A 21575-nucleotide genomic window follows, 5' to 3' on the forward strand; every position below is an offset into this window, starting at 1 on the left:
AGATCTAAATAGAAAAACCAAAACTATAAAATTCTTAGAAGAAAACATAGGTGTAAATCTTCATGGCCTTGGACTAGGCCATGGTTTCTTAGATATGACACCACAAGCACAAGGAACCAAAGGAAAAAACAGATTAGATTTTGTCAAAATTAAAAAGCTTTTTCTCTACACAAAAGACCCTAGGTTAAGAGGATGAAAAGACAAGCTACAGAAAGAGAAAATATCTGTAAACCACATAGCCAACAAAGGACTAGTGTCTAGAATATAAAGAACTCTCAAAACTCAAGAGTGAAAAAACAAACAGTCCAATTAAGAAACAGGCAAAAGACAAGAAGAGACATTTCACCAAAGAGGATATACAAATGGCAAATAAACACATGAAGACTAACTGCATCAGCCACCAGGGAAACACGATGAGATACTACAAACTCTATTCCGTCCAATGGCTAAAATGAAAAATAGTGATAACACGAAATGTGGGCAAGAATGCAGAGAAAGCGAATCAGTCACACATTGCTGGTGGGAATGTAAAATGGTACAGCCACTCCAGAAAACACTTGGCATTTCCTGAAAAACTAAACATGCAACTACCATGTACAATCTAGCAACTGTACACTTGGGCATCCATTCCAGAGAAATGAAGCTTATGTTTACACTAAAACCTGGACACCAATGTTTACAGCCGCTTTATTATTCACAATAGACAAAAACAAGAAACAATCCAGATGTTCTTCAATAGGTGAACAATAGGCAAATGCAGACTATGGTATATCTGTACCAGGGACTTCTACTCAGCAATAAAAGCAAAGGAACTACTGATATACACAACATGGATGAATGTCCAGAGAATTATGCTGAGAGAGAAAAGTCAGTCCCAAAAGTTTACATTAAAAAATGGAAGAGTTTTGATTTCATTTATATAACTTTCCTGAAATGACCAAATTATAGAAATGGAGAACAGGTTGGTAGTTGCTTGGAATTAAGGAGGGCATAGGGCGGAAGGGAAGTGGGCCTGTGGCTGCAAAGGGCGAGTACGAGGGATCTTTGTGGTGATGGAAATGTACCGTATCGTGACTATTTCAACGTCAGTACCCTGGTTGTGATGTTGTATTAGTGTTTTACACAATGTTACCACTGGGGGAAACTGGGTAAAAAGTACTCAAAAGGATCTCTGCATTATTTCTTATAACTGTATGTGATTCTATAACTATCTCAAAATAAAGTTTAATTTTTTAAAAATTGCTTTTCAAACACACACATACAAATAGTAATCTGCAGAATTTAATTTCTTTTAATTTCAGAATATTATGGGGGTACAAAAAATTCTGGTTACATATAATCCCTTTGTCTCGCCCAAGCCAGGGCTACAAGCTTGCCCTTCCCCCATACAGTGCACACCCCACCCATCAGTTGTGAGTTTATCCACTCCACCACCCCGCTCCCACGTGACTGGCACCCAGTGAATATTACTTCCATGTGAGCACCTTAGTACTGATCAGTTAGTACCAATTTGACGGCGAGCACATGTGCTTGTTTTTCCATTCTTGTGATACCTCAGTTCGAACGATGGGCTCAAGCGCTATCCAGGATAACAGAAGAGGTGCTAGTTCACAACCGTTTTTCGTACTTCAGTGGTATTCCATGGTATACATATACCACATTTTATTAATCCACTCATGTATTCATGGGCACTTGGGTTGTTTCCACATCTTTGCAATTGTGAATTGTGCTGCCATAGACATTCAAGTGCAAATGTCTTTATTATAAAATGTCTTTTTTTCCTTTGGGCAGTAGTGGGATTGCTGGATCAAATGGTATTTCTATTTTTAGTTCTTTGAGATATCTCCAAATTACTTTCCACAAGGGTTGTACTAATTTGCAGTCCCACCAGCAGCGTAAAAGTGTTCTTATCTCTCCACATCCACGCCAGCATTTGTTGTTTTGGGACTTTTTATAAAGGCCATTCTCAATGGAGTTAGGTGATATCTCATTTTGGTTTTGATTTCCATTTCCCTGATGATTAGAGATGTTGAGTACTTTTTTATATGATTGCTGGCCATTATTTGGTCTTCTTTTGGAAAGGTTCTGTCATGTCCTTTGCTCATTTATTGGTGGGGTCGTTTGACTTTCTCTTGTTAATTTTCTTAAGTTCTATATAGATTCTTGTTATCAGCCCTTCATCAGATGTGTAGTATGCAAGTATTTTCTCCCATTCTGTAGGTTGTCTGTTTGCTCTCGTGATAGTTTCCTTGGCTGTGCAGAAACTTTTTAATTTGATCAGGTCCCATTTATTTATTTTTGTTGCTGCTGTGATTGTTTTGGGGGTCTTCATAAATTCTTTGCATAGGCTGATGTCTGTAAGAGTTTTCTCAACAATTTCTTCTCGAAGTCTTAAGGTTTCATGACTTAGGTTTAAGTCTGTTATCCACTGTGAGTCGATTTTTCTGAGATGTGACAGGTGGGGATCCAGTTTTCCCAGCACTATTTATTGAATAGGGATTCTTTTCCCCAGTGTATATTTTTGGCTGCTTTGTCAAAAATTAGATGACAATATGAGAATAGTTTTATATCTGGGTTCTCAGTCCTCTTCCAAAGGTCTATATTTCTGTGCTTATGCCAGTCCCATGCTGCTTTGGTTACTACAGCTTTGTAGTAAAGCTTAAAGTCTGGTAGACTGATGCCTCCCAATTTGTTCTTTTTGCTTAAGATTGCTTTGGCTATACGAGGTTTTCTCTGGTTTCATATGAAGCATAGAATTATTTTTTCTAGATCTGTAAAGAATGATGATGGTATTTTGATAGGGATTGCATTAATTCTGTAGATCACTTTAGGTAGTATGGACATTTTAACAATATTGATTCTGTCAATTCATGAACATGGTAGGGTTTTACATCTATTTATATCTTCTACCATTTCTTTTCTCAGTGTTTCATAGTTCTCCCTATATATGTCTTTCACCTCCTTTGTTAAATGTATTTCTAAATACGTAATTTTCTTTGATACCATTGTGAAAGGTGTTGCGTCTTTAATTTGATTTTTGGCTTGACTATTACTGGCATATATGAATGCCACTGATTTGTGTGCGTTGATTTTGTAACCTGAGACTTTACTGAATTCATTTATCAATTCCAGGAGTCTCTTAGTTGAATCCTTGGGATTTTCTAGATATAATATTGTCAGCAAAGAGTGAGTATGACCTCTTCTGCCCCCATTTGGACACACTTAATTCCCCTCTCTTGCCTGATTGTTCTGGCAAGGACTTCCAGCACTATGTTGAATAGAAGTGGAGACAGTGGGCAAGGTTGTCTGGTTCCAGTTCTAAGTGGGAATGCTTTCAATTTCTCCCCATTCAGTATGATTGCCTGGGGGGTTAGCATATATGGCTTCAATAATTATACGGTATGTCCCGTCTATGCCTATTTAGTTAAGAGTTTTTATCATAAAAGTGTGCTGGATTTTGTCAAATGCTTTTTCTGCACCTATTGATAAAATCATATGGTCTTTGTTCTTGCTTTTTAATCATGTGGTGAATTGCATTTATAGATCTGCATATGTTGAACCATCCTTGCATCTGTGGAATAAAGCCCACCTGGTCATGATGAATTATTTTTTGATGTGCTGCTGGATTCAGTTTGCTAAGATTTTGTGGAGGATTTTTGCATCTATATTCATGAAGGATGTTGGTCTGTAGTTTTCTTTTTTTGTTGTGTCCTTTCCTGGCTTTGGTATCAAGGTGATACTGGCTTCATAGAATGCGTAGGGGAGGATATCATCCTTCTCAATGTTGTGGAATAATTTCTGCAGTATAGGTATGAATTATTCTTTGTAAGTTTGGTAAAATTCAGGTGTGAACCCATCTGGTCCAGGACTTTTTTGTTGGAAGATTTTTAATTGCTTCTTCAATTTCTGTTCTCGATATTGGCCTGTTCAGGAATTCTACTTCTTCCTGACTGAGCCTAGGGAGGTTGGGTGTTTCTAAGAATTTGTCCATTTCCTCTACGTTTTGTAGTTTTCAGGCCTATAGATTTTTATAGTATTCAAAGATAATGTTTTATATTTCCGTGATGTCTGTAGTGACCTCTCCCTTTTCATTTCTAATTGAGCTTATTAGAATCCTTTCCTTTCTAGTTCTTGTCAATCTAGCATTAAGGCTGTCAATTTTGTTTAACTTTTCGAAAAACCAACTTTTGGTTTTATTAATCTTCTGTATAGTTCTTTTGTTCTTGATTTCATTTAGTTCTACTCTGATCTTATTTATTTTCTTCTGCTGGGTTTAGGATTGATTTGCTCTTCCTTTTCCAATTCCTTTTAATGGTTTATTAATTTGTTGCTTTGTGACCTGTCTTTTGGATGTGGGCATTTAATGCTATTAGTTTTCCTCTCAGGAATGCTTTTGCTGTATTCCACAGATTTTGATAACTTATGTCCTCATTATCATTTAATTCAAAGAATCTTTTGATTTCTGTCTGGATCTCCTCCTTGACCCAACAGTCATTCAGCAATAGATTGTTTAATTTCCATGACTTTGTGAAGTGGTGAGTGTTTCCGTTGGAATTGATCTCTAATTTTATACCACTGTGGTCTGAGAAGATACCTGGTATAATTTCTATTTTTTTAAATTTGTTGAGATCTGATTTGTGGCCTAGGATGTGATCAATTTTAGAGAAAATTCCATGAGCTGATGAGAAGAATGTACATTCAGCTTTATTTGGGTGGAATGTTCTATAGATGTCTATTAGACCCATTTGTTCTAGAGCTCTGTTTAAGTCCACTGTTTCTTTGCTTATTTTCTGCTTGGCGAATCTGTTCAGTTCAGTCAGCAGGGTGCTGAAATCCCCAGCTACTACGGCATTACTGTTTATCATGTTATTTAGGTCAAACAAAGTTTGCCTTATGTATCTGGGCGCTTCTGGGTTGGGAGCATAGATGTTAAGAATTGTTAAGTCTTCTTGTTGGATTTTTCCCTTCACCATTATATAGTGACCATTTTTGTCTTTACTTTTGCTGTTTTAAAGTTTACGTTATCTGGTGTAAGAATAGCTACCCCAGCTTTCTTTTGGTTTCCATTTCCTTGGAAGTTTGTTTTCCAACCCTTCACACCTTGAGTCTAAAAGCGCTTCTTTGAGTCAGATGTATTTTCTGGAGACAGCAGATACTTGGCTTGTGTTTTTTAATACACTCAGCCAGTCTATGTCTCTTCAGTGGACAATTCAAGCCATTCAGAGTTATTGAGAGAATTGATATTTGGGGTAGATTTCTGTTCATACTGTTGGATAAATTCTTATTGTTTTGTTTTACCTCTCAAGCCATTGTGGAATCAGCATTCTGGACTTTAACTATTGATTTATTTCACTTTGGTAGGTGTCTATTGCTCTGTTTAGTGTATAATGCAGGTCTGAGTATTTCCTGCAAGGCAGGTCTGGTCTTCGCAAATTTCACTGGTGACTGCTTGTCCGGGAAAGTCTTTATTTCTCCCTCATAAATGAAACTTAGTTTTGCTGGGTAAAGAATTCTAGGTTGGCCATTATTCTGTTTTAGAAGATTGAGTATGGGTCCCCAGTTCCTTCTGGCTTGCAAGGTTTCAGTTGAGAAGTTTGCAGTTAGTCTGATGGGTTATCCTTTGTAGGTCACCTGCTGTTTTCGTCTTACTGCTCGAAGGATTGCCTCTTTTGTGTTTACTTTGGCCAGCCTAATAACTATGAGACGTGGTGATTGCCTTTTCATGTTGAGTCTCCCAGGAGCTCTGTGTGCTTCTTGTACCTGAATATCTAGATTTCTGGCCAGGCCAGGCAGATTTTCCTCCATTATTCCAAGAAATAGATTTTCTAGCCCTTGTGTACTTTCTTCTTCTCTCTGGTATGCCTATAATTCCTATGTTTGGTTTCTTTACATAATCCCACATTTCTTGTATGTTGTTTTCATGTCTTCCTTCTGTGTTCTTTTTTCTTCATCTGATTTGTTTAGCAAATAGGCATTATCTTCAAGCTCTAAGATTCTTTCCTCTGCGTGATTCACCCTGTTCTTAAGGCTTTCCACTGTGTTTTATACTTCCTTGAATGCCTCTTTCATTTCCAGTATGTCTGTTTGGTTCTTTCGTAACATGTCAATTTCTTTAGAGAATTTTTCGTTCATTTCCTATATTGTTCTTGTGGTTTGTGTTGGGTTTCTATTTTCTCTTCAATTCCACTGAGTTTTCTTACAATCCATATTCGGAATTCTTCCTCTGTCATTTTAATCATTTAAGTTCGTGTCAATTGTTAAGGATCTAATGATTTCTTTTGGAGGTGACTTTTCTCTCTGACCTTTCATGTTTCCTGCATTCTTTCGCTGATTCTTTCTCATCAGGCTACTTGGGGGTGCTAGGACTGGTGTATCCCCAAGGGTCATTCTTTGACAGTGCTGGGGAGAGGTGGGCTGGTCCTGTATTGCCTTAGGGGCATTTTAGCAAGTTGGGTTACCTCTGACCTGTTGTCTTCACCTCTTGCCAATGGAGACTAGGTAAGTTTAGTCCCCCAGCTTAAGCACCCAGTTGGTGGATCGCACTTGTGGGTATGACTCCACTGCCCTGCAGTAGCTTGAGATGGAAGGCACTGTGTTAAGCTATGGGATTACCCTCTGTCACTGATTGTAGTTCACATGGAGGAGACAGTTATTGAGGTAATCTCATGTCTCTGTGGTAAGCTCTGCTCCCCCAGATGGGGTATACCAATGCCCCAATCTTTGGGAGGGGCAGAATTTAATTTCAAAACTTTACTTTTAGTTACCAGAAAATCTTTTTCATTTTGAAGAAAAAAAATTCAACATATTATTCACCTGTACCTTATCTGAACCTAAAATATAATTTATTAAATATAAAGTTGCTATGGCTATGATTTTAGCAGTTACAGGCATACCAGAAGCATCTATTAAAAGATAGGACTTAGGCCACGCACAGTAGCTCACACCTGTAGACCCAACACTTTGGGAGGCCAAGAAGGAGGATCTCTTGAGGCCAGGAGTTTGAGACCAGCCTGGGCAACACAGCAAGACCTCGCCTCTACAAAAAAAATTTTTTTTAATTAGCCAGATGTGGCGGTCTGTGGCCTATAGTCCCAGCTACCCAAGAGGCTGAGGCAGGAGGATCACTTAAGCCCAGGAGTTCAAGGCTGCAGTAAGCTATAATCACACCACTGCAATCCAGCCTGAGTGACAGACCCCGTCTCTTAAAAAAAAAAAAAAAAAGATATGACTTAGTTGTCACAGTGGGCGTAAATTAATCAATATTCTGTGCCTCCTCCAATTCCATCTAAAAATGGGAATAATTCTATTATGCCTTACAAGGAAAATAATAAACACACTCTGAGAATATTAGATAAAATGTTATATGAAGTGCTTTGAGAAGATAAATATAAAAGTAATATGAGCTATAGATTATAGGGGCAAAGAAAATATTAAGCTTATTCTACCGTCAAGGACTCACTCATTGTACATAAAACTCTTGTTTCTTATGCTAAAATCCACCTAAAACTTTAAAAGCTTGCACCAATATATGTAAGATGTGTATATCTGCTAATTATAATGTAGGTTCATCCATTTTTACTAGCAGATTAACAATACAAAGTAACTGCTGAGCACAGATCAAAGATTAAAATACTAAGAGTATAAAGTCAGCATAAGAACCTACTGTATTTGGCTGCTGATTCACTTTCTTATCTTCTAGATCCTTGAATTTTGATCGAAAAGAGACCATTTTCTCTTGAAGTTCTGGTGTACATAGTTCATACACATCCAACATAAGAGGAAATTTAACATCCTATATGCAAACCAAAAAGAAAAAATGCATAAACACAGTTATTTAGAATACCTATCACACATTAAAAGTAATGTTTTTATAATACAAATAAAGTTGAAAATAAAATCTATGAAAATCACTTGGAAATCTGCACTTGAAAACACCTTAGTGCTTATCTTCAAGAATAATCATCAAGTTCTAACTTTTTTAAGGCAAGAAATTTTCAAAATATATTTTTTCATTAAATAGGCTAACCCATAAAACTGACCACAGAGGAGGTACCAAAATTTACATGACAGAAGAAATTTCAGAAGTATTAGATGAGTTGCTGTGGAAACAGATCCCCAAAAATGCAGTCAACTTACGAATGGGGTTTTTTTCGTTTGAAATACAACTTTACACAGAAATAACAGTGATACAGTTCAGTAACATAGTAATAAATATTTAAACACCTGTAGATGCTTAAACTCATTTAACCTCATACAACACTAAGTATGTTGGAAAATATACTACGAATTTCAGCTCATGAGGCTGGAATTATATGCCTCTCTCAAGGATCAGGGACTCTGTGGATTTGTAGCAGAGCTATAGCTCCACACAGATCATAAGGCTGGCTCCTAACAAGGGATTATAATTTAAGTACTCTTTGGGCACCAGTGATTTAACTCTTTCCTTTTACCTGGAAGAAAGGCACCACCTACAATATAGTGCAGTGTGTTATACTATCTCCTACCTCATTCTCACCCCCAAACCTGAATTAGTATCTTTAAAGCTGAGTATCTGGTCTAGGTCAGTGTTCCCGGACAGTACAGGAGATCCAACAGAACAATCTATAAATCTTTTGAAATCTGTAATACCCTAGGCCCCACCTAAGACTTAATTAGATGCTTGGGGCTAAAGGGGAGAAGCCAAGCATGAGTATAATTAAAAATAAAAAGGATAATAGGCCGAGCGCAGTGGCTCACGCCTGTAATCCTAGCACTCTGGGAGGCCGAGGCTGGTGGATTGCTCGAGGTCAGGAGTTCGAGACCAACCTGAGCAAGAGCGAGACACCGTCTCTACTAAAAATAGAAACAAATTAGCTGGCCAACTAAAAATACATATAGAAAAAATCAGCCGGGCATGGTGGCGCATGCCTGTAGTCCCAGATACTCGGGAGGCTGAGGCAGGAGGATCACTTAAGCCCAGGAGTTTGAGGTTGCTGTGAGCTAGGCTGACGCCATGGCACTCACTCTAGCCTGGGCAAGAGCAAGACTCTGTCTCAAATAAATAAATAAATAAAAAATAAATAAAAAGGATAATAGATAATTCCAATATACATTCTTGCTTAAGAATCACTTGTCTAATGTTAATAACTCCTCTAAATACTTTAAAGAAAGCTTAACTATCCTAAAGAGGAATAAAGAAACCCATTGTAAGTTAGAGACTGCCTTCAAGAATTACATTTTAGGCTGGGCGCGGTGGCTCATGCCTGTAATCCTAGCACTCTGGGAGGCCGAGGTGGGTGGATTGTTTGAGCTCACGAGTTTGAGACCAGCCTGAGGAAGAGCAAGACCCGTCTCTACTAAAAATAGAAAGAAATGATCTGGAAAGCTAAAAATATATATAGAAAAAAAAATTAGCTGGGCATGGTGGTGTATGACTGTAGTCCCAGCTACTTGGGAGGCTGAGGCAGAAGGATCGCTTGAGCCCAGGAGTTTGAGGTTGCTGTGAGCTAGGCTGACGCCACGGCACTCTAGCCCAGGCAACAGAGCGAGACTCTGCCCCCCCCCCAAAAAAAGAATTACATTTTAAAAACAAACTAAAGTTCATTACTAACCTTAAGAACTTTGGCATTCACAGATTCCTTTTCCTTATAAAAAAATCGAACCATCTGAATGGTCAAGTAAGCTGGTAGCCGGCTGATCTTGGACTGAGGAGAGAAAATGGAAAGAAATCCTATCACATTCAAATATCACACAATTTTTTAATTCCTTGTGGTATAAACAAAGACTGGGTAAAATTAACTAACTGGAAATCTCTCAATGAAATGGAATTCAATTTCAAAAGGAACTACACAACTTACAGATTTGATGTACAAGGCATTTCTTTGCAATGTTGGAGACTGTTTGGTGATTTCTTCCTGAAGTCTCTAAAAAAGAACATTAACAGAAGACCAAACATTAGTTTGTCTGTTTGTTTGTTTGTTTGTTTTTAGACAGAGTCTAACTATGTCACCCCAGCGAGAGTGCAGTAGCATCATCATAGCTCACTGCAACCTAAAACTCCCAGGCTTAAGCGATCCTCCTACCTCAGCCTCCCAACTGGCTGGGACTACAGGTGTGCACCACAGCACCCAGCTAAGTTTTCTATTTTCAGTAGAGACAGGGTCTTGTTCTTGCTCAAGCTGGTCTCGAACTCCTGAGCTCAAGCAATCCTCCTGCATCAGCCTCCCAGAGTGCTAAAATTATAGGCATGAGCCACTATGCCCAGCCCAAACATTAGTTTTGAAGAACTTTTTCTGTAATACAGAATCCTACCTCTAATTCTTTAAAAATTAACACCACTTAATAGAGAACATACAGTACGTCAATGGATTTATACCACTGAGAAACAATTTGAATAATGACAACATGGAAAGACTTTTAGATATTGCTCAATTCTGATAAGACATCAAATGATTTATACCAGTGTGAACTCCTCTGAGTGCAAATAATGTTTGAAGTTTCTTAATTATGACCCAAATGACGCTCAGAAAATTTATACTATATTTCATATAACATAACAAAGCCTTCTGTCATTCTTCTATGAATTATCAGAATATTCATACTAGAGGAAAATTAAAAGAATGTAGGAAACTGATTCGTTATGCTTTAGGTATAAAAATGTTCCAACAGCTACCAATTATCATTAAATTTGAGAAAAGTCGTAATACAGAAGACACCTGTTAATCTAACAGATGTGGGAAATTAAATCTTAACCATCATGATTGCCTTTCCAATTCTTACAGCCTATGAAACACTAAAGGTATTTATCCCTTCTGGGCATAACTTGCAAAAGGTGGTAATAGTATCTACATTATAGTGTTAGTATTAGAACTATCCAAGTTAGTACATGTAGAAACCTGGGAAACTATTTGGCTCTGTTTAATAAACTATGAAATAAAACTATGTTCAATGAATATCATCTACTATTTCTAACTTTTTGTTTAAAAAGTTAGCACTACTGTGCTCTGCTTTAAGAAAAAAGGAAATTAGAATTAAAACTTAATGCTTAAGCATGTTATACTTGTGTAATAATTTTTTAAAGTTTGATTTTTAAAAATTACTAATCACATTACAGAAGGAATCATTCAGGAGTAGCTTTTTAACATTTAACTAAGTTTATTCAGCAGCAAATAGAGAAACATGGAGCAAAATTACTCAAGAATAATCAGAAAAATTACGATAAAGCATCTTAGAATAGATGCATACTGCAGATGCATGCAATACTAATAGCATCTTAGTACAGAAAATAAATACATCTCAAAAATATATGTTTTTCAAGAAAGTATATCTGGTGCCATGCTATTCATCGGGTAAGTTATACCTATTATCACCAATCCATTATCATCTAGAACTTCCAAGTATATTTAGTTTTCCAGTAATTTTACAAAATTATGAAGAAAATATCGTTCTGGAGAATCTCTGCCAAGGCATTCAACTCCATGCATTTATTATTTCATTTTTTATTTATTTATTTATTTTATTTATTTATTTTTTTTGAGACAGAGTCTCGCTCTGTTGCCAGGGCTAGAGTGCCGTAGTGTCAGTCTAGCTCACAGCAACCTCAAACTCCTGGGCTTAAGTGATCCTCCTGCCTCAGCCTCTCAAGTAGCTGGGACTACAGGCATGCGCCACCATGCCCGGCTGATTTTTTCTATATATATTTTTAGTTCGCCAGATAATTTCTTTCTATTTTTAATAGAGACGGGGGTCTCACTCTTGCTCAGGCTGGTCTCGAACTCCTGACCTCGAGCAATCCACCCACCTCGGCCTCCCAGAATGCTAGGATTACAGGCGTGAGCCACCACGCCCGGCCTATTTCATTTTTTGATGTCATGAAACTTGCACATCATGATTTATGTGACTGAACTCTTGGTGGTTAGCTGGTATTTGTGTGCTTTCAAATTAACTTCTCTTGAAAGTCATCATCACCTCACCAAAACTCTCTGCTCAGTATCACAAAGCAAAGAATATCACTCTCTCCTTCTTCCTATGTCTTTATATACTAACCTGTCCCCTCGCCAGCCTTACCCCAAACTGTAGATGGGAGGCCCCTGACAGCAAATCATCTTGTTTATCGATATAATCCTTGCCCCACTTCAATGGCTATCAACCCCACCCCCTTGTGCCCAAGCTAGTCCTCCGTAAAGAAGATTTATTCAAAGGTCTCATTTTATTTCATTGACTTTGCTGCACTACCACTTTTCTTCTTTAAAATCATGTCCTTATTGGTCATGGCTAGAAGAGACAGGAAAAAGGACTGACAAAAATGTTTTTAATTTCTGCCCTCCAGGCCGTTCTCCAAATATCTAGATGTTACAATGGCTAACTTTTAAAATAAACAACCCCAATTACCAGTGTCTTTAAAATCAGTAGCATCACATGAACTGCCATTTAAAAACTATTAAAAGATAATAATTCAAACTGAAAGATACTTTAAGAGATACACATACTCCCCAAACCATACCAAGTTAATAAGGCAGCAAACAAAACTGTTGTATTTTATCAATCTGCTCATTAGCAGAAGTCTACATTTTATGTATGTGTATTCTTTAGTATGGCACTATAAAAAAATATGAATTGAATAACGAGAGAAGCAAGTTCTAGCTCTGGCTCTGCCACAAACCAATTAAGTTAAATTCTAGGGCCTAAACTGCACAACAGCATGATGGCAGAATGACTCTATGACCTGATTTGCACAGCACAATCCCAGTTTGCATCTCATAATTATTAATATACCCTCATTCACTTTGCAAAGTGTCCTGGTTTAGACAGTACATTATATGGTCACCATTAATGGTTAAAAGCAGAGACTTGGTAGTCCACAGGTTTACATGAACTGTCATTTAATCCACTCGACTCTCTAATTACTATCATTTTCATGTAAGAAAACAGAAGCTTAGATTAAGTAACTTTCCTTAAAGTTAATAGTACAGGCCAGGCATGGTGGCTCACACCTGTAATCCTAGCACTCTGGGAGGCCGAGGCGGGCAGATCGTTTGAGCTCAGGAGTTCGAGATCAGCCTGAGCAAGAGCAAGACCCAGTCTCTACTAAAAATAGAAATTAGCTGGACAACTAAAAATATATAGAAAAAATTAGCCAGGCATGGTGGCACATGCCTGTAAGTCCCAGCTACTTGGGAGGCTGAGGCAGTAGGATCGCTTGAGTCCAGGAGTTTGAGGTTGCTGTGAGCTAGGCTGATGCCACTGCACTCTAGCCTGGGCAATAGAGTGAGACTCTGTCTCAAAAAGAAAAAAAAAAAAAAAGTTACTAGTCCAAGTAAGTTATAGGGCCCATGAAAACAACTATCTCTATGGAAAAATTAAATCTCTTACTCCACAAACATTTCTTGAGTGCTCTAAAATAAAGCAAGGCACAGATCAAAGCATTAGGTGCTACTTTACAGTGTGACAAATATCCATACTGATAAATAAAAGATCTTGCAATATTTGTTAGGCTACACAACCATGTACACAACCAGGACACTTTGCAAAGTGAATGAGGGTATATTAATAATTATGAGATGCAAACTGGGATTGTGCTGTGCAAATCAGGTCATAGAGTCATTCTGCCATCATGCTGTTGTGCAGTTTAGGCCCTAGAATTTAACTTAATTGGTTTGTGGCAGAGCCAGAGCTAGAACTTGCTTCTCTCGTTATTCAATTCATATTTTTTTATAGTGCCATACTAAAGAATACACATACATAAAATGTAGACTTCTGCTAATGAGCAGATTGATAAAATACAACAGTTTTGTTTGCTGCCTTATTAACTTGGTATGGTTTGGGGAGTATGTGTATCTCTTAAAGTATCTTTCAGTTTGAATTATTTTTTGTCCATGAAACAAAAAGCTAGTTCAAGTTTGATTTCCAACTATACAGTTAATTTTTGTTATTCATAGTAGTTATGTTCTACAAAGATACCACGAGCACTGATTTAATAAATACTGAACCACTGCTCCTAGAGGAAATACAGTGTTAGGTTCCTGCAAGCCTCTAGTCAAAACACTTTCATCAACCAATCAGTACATACCCTTGTTTTATGTGTGTTTCTGTTTAAAGTCACCTTACTTCCTCTACAGCTATAGTGTTGATTAACACTGAACTCACAGTCAACAGCACTACAACTCAGGCCCAAATGAAGCTTCTCTAACGTGTATTTTCTTGGTAACACACATCAAAGCCTTCTTGCACTTACGAACAAAAAACAGTACACTTCAGTACTATGTTTAGCGGTAATTTTAAACAGCAAAATCACCAAAAAAAAAAAAAAAAAGCACAAAAATGAAAAAACATGGCACTAAAATTACTGCTAAAAGGATACTTATTTACAGCACGAGAGCTGAAACAAGAAGGCAGAGTACTGCCATGTTTGACCTCAGCTGAGACCATGTTTGTCAGGCAACTCAAAATTTGTGCTGCTCTGCACGTGTCTATAAATGACTATTATTAAAGCACAATGAGTACTGACTTTGGGGTTAAATATAAATTTTAGCAAGTAGGCACATTCACAAATACAGAATTCACAAATAATGATCATTATAATTGTCCTTACCAATTTAAGTCCTGTAAAAAGATACTTGACTTCTTGATTGATAAAACAGCTAAGTTGAAGCTGATTCTCTTTTCCTTTGGTGACTTCTTCTTCTTCAGATTCTGTACATTTCATTCTTTATAAAATAAGATAAGGAATATGCCAATAGATATTTGATCTGTTAAATAATCTTGAATGTAACATTATCCTAATGGTATTAACAGTATCATTCATTGTTATTTAAAACATTTTGGTCTCCCAATAGAGATTCATTTCAACATATTGAAGAATGCTCATTTGGCTACCAACAACTCTATAAAAAATATACTTATTTTTAATATACATTTAATAAGTGTATATTAAATATATATATTTAATATACATTTAATATACAAATGTATATTTAAGATAAACTGCAATAAACTCTAAACAAAAAGCTGGTATTTAGTTTGGTTTTAAAATGGTCTTAACAACCCAAAGATACATAAACAGAAATCCTTTCTAATTTTTTCTATTCATGACCTAGAAAATAGTACTTCCCTAAATTCATGATTTATGAATTGGTTCAGTCTCATGTATATAATTTAACTGATACACACTCCATTTTATACAACTAAAAATTAATTCTCTATGAGGTGAATTAATGAGGTAGACTATTAACAATGTTTTTAGGAAAAAATATTGAATATCCTTCAATATATAGAAAATAATATTATTCAAAAATAGTAAGTATCCTATTCTAACCTTCAAGGTCACTCCAACGGGTATATTTTTCCAAATTCCTAATTCCATTATATTTTGGGGGGCATAAAAACCTCTGAAGAATTTTTCTTCTGCCCTACCCACCACACCAATCAGCCAACTATGCTATTTATGCTATTTACTTCTAGTAAGTTATGAATACAGTCTATACAAATCTTGGCTCATAAGGATACGTAGTTTCAAACTCAACACCAAAGAACTGATCAATTAAACTTTTCTTTTTAGAAGGCGTCACTGCTGATGCAGATGAAGAATCTGTCTGTAAAAATGAAAATGAAATAAAAATTGCAATTTTACTTTATATAGATATTAACGTATATTTCCTTCTATACAACTAAATTTAGTAACACATGTTTAAGCTGTTTAAAATGTAGTCCCTTTCTGTAAAATCCTACTATTTAAACAAGAGATTATAGATGCCCAATGAATTAAGATTAATAAATACACTAAATTCAAATGTCAAACATAAGCTTTCAAATTCTGACTGCAGATTAAGCGTCTAAAGTATTCAAATACATATCTCCCTATTAAGATGAATTTATTTCAAGCCTTTTTGGGGGGGGACAAAAAAAGCTAAGGTATAATGAAAGTCTATAATCACAAATATATTTCCATTACCTCTTTAACGGAATCATCCTCTATGGCTTCCAATTTCTGTTGCAATACTCGCATCATTTGTACCCAGCATTCATTCGCATCCTACAGTTTAAAAAACGACACTGAAAGTAATCCTGGCAGTGACAGTATCTGTTCTATAAAATCCTTCCAAAATAATTACTGTTTCCTTAGGGGAGAAAGCTGTCTTTTCTTCTTTAAAAATACTAAGCCAAATTAGGTATTATATGATCTTCAAAAAAGATAAAGCATTCCAGAATAGTTTATTCATTCATCCAACAGATACTTTCTGAGCTCCTAACTCATGCTAAACACTATTCTACATATGAGGAACACATAGCAGTGAAAACATAAATTCAGCTAGAGATAAGGGTTATGAAGGAAAAAAAGCAGTACAGGAACAGAAAGTGATCAGGGGAAGGGAAAAGTGCTACCTCAATAAGGTAGTCAGGGAAAGCCCAAAGCCTTGGCGCTATGAGACCTGAGGGTGGTGAAGGAACCAGCCTTACACTTAACGGACAGCCAAAGGAACAAGAGCAAAGGCCCTGCAGGAAGAGGGCACTTGAAGGGTTTAAGGAAGAGCAAGGAAGCTAGCCTGGCTGGAGAGGGGCAAGCAAGGGGAAGAGTGGCAGTGATGAGCTCAGAGAGGGAGCCAGGGGCTAGAGGATTTGGGGCTGGGGTAGAAAATCACCAGGGGCTGAACAAGGGACCAACATAATCCTATTTATAGTTTAAAGAGGACACTGGGGCTGTGTAGAGAAACACCGCAGAGGGGTTAAAGCAGAAGCAAGATGATCAGTTAACAAACTACTGCACTACTCTAGGCAGGAGACAATGGTCGTGTAAACTGGAGCAGACTGATGTTTTTACTTCTAAATATGTTCCAATAAGTGTAGGAAACCTCAGTTTTACATTTATAGAACAAAAAAGCCTTGCCCAGGTTACCTGTTGAAGATATTGTCCTTGTTCACCCTTCTCCGCAAACTGTGGGAAAGCCATGTGCAAAAATTGCAGTAGAATAATAGGTGGAATACTAGAGGAAGTTTTATCCATGGAATCAAACAAATCTCTAAGGGCTTAAAAACAAAGCAAACATTGCCTTAGTAAAATAATGACATACTTAATACATGCTACTGTAAATTAATTCTTAATACGAACAAAAACCTGCTTAACTATTTTTAAATATATCTATCCTTTCGCAATTGTTGGACTCCTTAATGAGAAAAAGAAAAATACTCATTTTTAAATCTTAAAGAACTTTAAAGACTTTATAATGCAATCACACTAGCTATAAACAACTTCTGAGCCTTAATGCTCTCAATGTCCTTGCCAGGCTTTCTCTTCCCAAAGTAGAGTGTATTAATTCAAAGCAGAGAACACACAACCTCTGTCTAGGGATCAAACAGGCATTACGTTACTGTTCTGCCACTCTGCCATTAGCAGGCCATCAGGGCACCACTCCCAACTTAGTTCCATCTAAAGCTGGTTCCCGTCTACTGAACTGGATATCGAAATCTGGCTCCTTAAACACAGTTCCTGACTCTACAGAACAGCTAAGAACCAAAACTAATGTGCCTTCCTCAAAACCTCTTCCCTACTATCCCCTCTCACCAGCATGAATCTTAACGGTCATGGATTTGGCTGTGCTCTCGAAGTTCAGAACACTTTTTCTCCGCTGACTTCCTAGCTATCACGCCCTGCCTTTACTTCATGTAATATTAATACAAAACTCTAACATATCTTAATACCCAACATGTGAAGTGTTATCTGTCCTTGTTATATAGACTGAACCCAGAAAATCCTACAGAAACTCAGCACAAAGCAGGGGCTCAAGAAAATGTTCCTGAACAAAACTAAACACAAGTTTTAAAAGGTATTTTTGGAAGAAAGGCTGAAATTTGGGCATCACTACCAAGCTAATTATTTTTTAAATAAAAGCCTAAATTTTAATAATACTTTAAGGTACTTACAACTCAAAAAAACAAACAGATGATTTAAGATTTAATATCAACAAAGTATCTCAAAGGTATTTCATTAGTTTTAAAGAAAAAGGTCAAGAAACAAAATCTAGATTAAGGCCGGGCGCGGTGGCTCACGCCTGTAATCCTAGCACTCTGGGAGGCCGAGGCAGGGGGATTGTTTGAGCTCAGGAGTTCGAGACCAGCCTGAGCAAGAGCAAGACCCCATCTCTACTAAAAATAGAAAGAAATTATCTGGACAACTAAAAATATATATATACAAAAAATTAGCCAGGCATGATGGTGCAGGCCTGTAGTCCCAGCTACTCGGGAGGCTGAGGCAGTAAGATCGTTTAAACCCAGGACTTTGAGGTTGCTGTGAGCTAGGCTGATGCCACGGCACTCACTCTAGCCCGGGCAACAAAGTGAGACTCTGTCTCAAAAAACAAACAAACAAACAAATAACAACAACAAAAAAACAAAATAAAATCTAGATTAGAAGGGACTAATGAGATGTGATAATAACTACATGCAATATGTGACCCTACACTGACTGCTGAGGCAAGAAAAAGAACTTTTTAATAACCAATATTGGGGCTGGGCATGTGTATAATCATGCCTATAATCCTAGCACTTTGGGAGGCCAAGGTGGAAGGATTGGTTGAATACAGGAGTTCAAGACCAGCCTGAGCAAGAGCGAGACCCTCATTTCTACAAAATAGAAAAATTAGCCACATGTGGTGGCACATGCCTACAGACCCAACTACTTGGGAGGCTGAGGCAGGAGGATCACTTGAGCCCAGGAGTTTGAGGTTGCAGTGAGCTATGATGACATCACTGCATTCTACCCCAGAAGACAAAGACACTGACTCAATTTTTTAAAAAAAGAAAGCAATTTTGGGACAGTTGGCAAAATTCAAATAAAGTCTGTATTTTAGAGTACTAAACAGTGTTAAACTCCCAGATTTTGAAAATTAAGATTAATAATTGTGGTTACAAATGCCCTTAGTCTTAGGAAATACATACTTAAGTATTAAGGAATAAAAGGCATGAAGTCTGAAAACTTATTCTAAAATACTTCAGAAAATAACATGCATTATATAGAAATGAGAAACCAAATGTGACCAAGAGTTCATAACTGGTGAATTCTTGCAACTTTTCTATAAACTTAAATTTACAGAAGCAAAAATGCAAAGAACGGTATTTTTTATCCCATCAATACTCTAAGCCTCCTATATGATGCTGGAAAAGCTACTGAAATTCTGAGTTACTCTCAGGTACACAATCAAATGAACTACATATAAATGATCACATTTTCTCATTAAAAGCTTCATTTCAACAAATAAATTTACTTTCAGAAAAAAACGTTAAAGTCTAACTCCAAATGATGCAACAGAAATCTACTGTTTATAGTATTAAAAATTAATGGTTGACCACAATGAGATACCACATCACACCCCTAGGATAGCTATAGTAAAAAATACCAAAAATACTAAGTGTTGACAAGGATATGGAGAAATCAGAACCCTCAAACCCTGCTGGAGGGATCTAAAATGTCACAGCTCCTTTGTAGTCTGGCAGGTCCTCAAAAGGTTAAATATCAAGTTAATATATGACCCAGCAATTCCACTCTTGGATATATACCCAAAGGAAATGAGAGCATGTGTCCACACAAAGATTTATACACAAATGTCAGCAGTGTTTATAGTAGTCAAAAAGTGGAAAAACTGCAAATGTCCATCAATGATGAATGCATAATGAAATGTGGCAGGTCCATACAACAGAATCTTACCAATATTTAGCAATAAAAAAGAATGAAGTACTGGTACATGCTACAATGTGAATGAACCTTGAAAACATTATGCTAAGTGAAAGAAGCCAGTCACAAAAGACCACATATTCCTTAATTCCATTTATAGCAAAGGTCCAGAATAGGCCAACCTAGAAAGAACACAGATGAGTGGTTGGGTAGGCCTAAAAGTGGTGAGAGAGAAAGGGTGACTGCTAAATGTTATGGAGGTGCTTTTTGGAATGATGAAAATGTTCTAAAATTGATTGTAGTGACATCTGCACAACTCTATGAATAAACTAAAAAACAATGAATTTAAATGAGTGACTTATGCGTTAAATAGATGAATTGGATGGTATGTGAATTATATGTCGATAAAGCTGTTGGGGGGGAAAAAAAGCATGGCTGTAAAGACCCTGTCAACCTAGCCCAATGAATTAAGAGTATTCATTTGTAAAAATGTCCAAAATTGGGGGCTGGGATGGGAGGGGGAGGTGGATATGATCTCATGCAACAAAGAAACAAGTTATTTCTAGCCTTTAAGAATTTGTTTCTACTCACACATGTCACTTCTGTATACTAAAACCCACTAAGAATCTCTTGTAAACTGATCACACCAACTATGATCACATCAACTATGATCACACCAACTATGATCACATCAACCTGTCTCTGGCTATCCCCAAAGTCATTTCCAAAGATATATTATACAATAGAACCTGAAGCCAAAGTTATAATTTAATCCCCAAAATCCAAAAATTATTTTTCAAAAAAGACAGACATCACTAGTTTATAATCTGGATAATAAGTTCCAAGTTGTTTAATGTAAGTACAAAGTATGCTCCAATCTTAAATGAGGTGATGTTTTACGAAACACATTTTATAAACAGAAAAAGTACTAAACAGACTATGAGTGAAAAATAAAATTTATACCCCTATCGAAAAGTGGTATATTTAACATACTAACCTGCAGTAATATACTGTGCTGAAGACATTTCCCCTGAAGCTCTCAAGGCACCTGCATACCTAGGAACAATAAAGCACACTTAAATAAAAGAATTCAATTCATTCTGAAACTCAAATAGCAAGAAACCAGTTGAAAGGACTTATTATGACCCCCTCAACTGCAAGTTTCTTAGAGTTGTTCCCAACTTTTTATTTTCTTCTCTTCTGCTCTTGCTTTGTATGGATAAAAAAGGAGTGCTAAAAAGAGAATTTAGATGAAATCTACTTCATGTTCTTTCCCCTTGTCTAACTCATATAAAACATTTTTTGAAAATAGTGTGAAACAAAAATGTCTATTAATTACAAAAAAAATAAAACACAATCTCAGAAATAACTTGGAATAAATAAGCATTAGATCAAAAACATTAAATAAAAAGTCATCCACCTACATTCAACACTAGCTTGCTGTGTACCATTTAAATAAGTAACTTAAGTTTCAAGTCAGTTTGCTCATCTATAAATTGAGGAGTTTCTATCAAATGATTTCTAAATTTGCTTTCTGCCTTGTGATTCTCAATTTACAACAATTTACAACAAACTGCCATCCAAAGGAAATATTCAAACCATCGTCATTACTAATACAAAAAGACTGATATTACCCAACATTGGCAAATATTTGGAGCAACAAGAATGACTGATATAGTCAGTAACATGGATGAATCTCAAAAACTTGATACTGAGTGCAACAAGCCAGACTGAAAGAAAAGTACATCCTATAAGCTTCCATTTATTTTATGTTCCAGAATGTGCAAACAATAAGAAATCAGTAATTGCCAAAAGTAGGTGGAAAGGATGAGGATTAACTGAGAAAAGGCATAAGAAAACTCTCTGGGATGACAGAAATGTTCTGTATGTTGACAGAAAAATGCATTACATATAGCTGCTAATCGAAATGAAA

General features: G+C 36.7%; 1 protein-coding gene across 3 annotated transcripts in view; it reads right to left on the reverse strand.

Moving 5' to 3' along the window:
- The window catches only part of USP14 (ubiquitin specific peptidase 14), a 50831-nt gene that overhangs the window by 4933 nt on the left and 24323 nt on the right, over nucleotides 1-21575 (reverse strand). For all 3 annotated transcript variants that reach the window (XM_045527983.1, XM_045527985.1, XM_045527984.1), the window contains 8 exons: nucleotides 20640-20698; nucleotides 16871-17001; nucleotides 15929-16009; nucleotides 15484-15569; nucleotides 14570-14684; nucleotides 9837-9902; nucleotides 9591-9683; nucleotides 7664-7792 (listed from right to left, as the gene is read on the reverse strand). In XM_045527983.1, coding sequence (XP_045383939.1) covers nucleotides 7664-7792; nucleotides 9591-9683; nucleotides 9837-9902; nucleotides 14570-14684; nucleotides 15484-15569; nucleotides 15929-16009; nucleotides 16871-17001; nucleotides 20640-20698 — 760 coding nt within the window. The remainder of the gene's footprint in view (nucleotides 1-7663; nucleotides 7793-9590; nucleotides 9684-9836; nucleotides 9903-14569; nucleotides 14685-15483; nucleotides 15570-15928; nucleotides 16010-16870; nucleotides 17002-20639; nucleotides 20699-21575) is intronic.

The sequence above is a fragment of the Lemur catta genome, chromosome 16 (genome assembly GCF_020740605.2).
Source record: "Lemur catta isolate mLemCat1 chromosome 16, mLemCat1.pri, whole genome shotgun sequence".
Lineage (NCBI taxonomy): Eukaryota > Metazoa > Chordata > Mammalia > Primates > Lemuridae > Lemur > Lemur catta.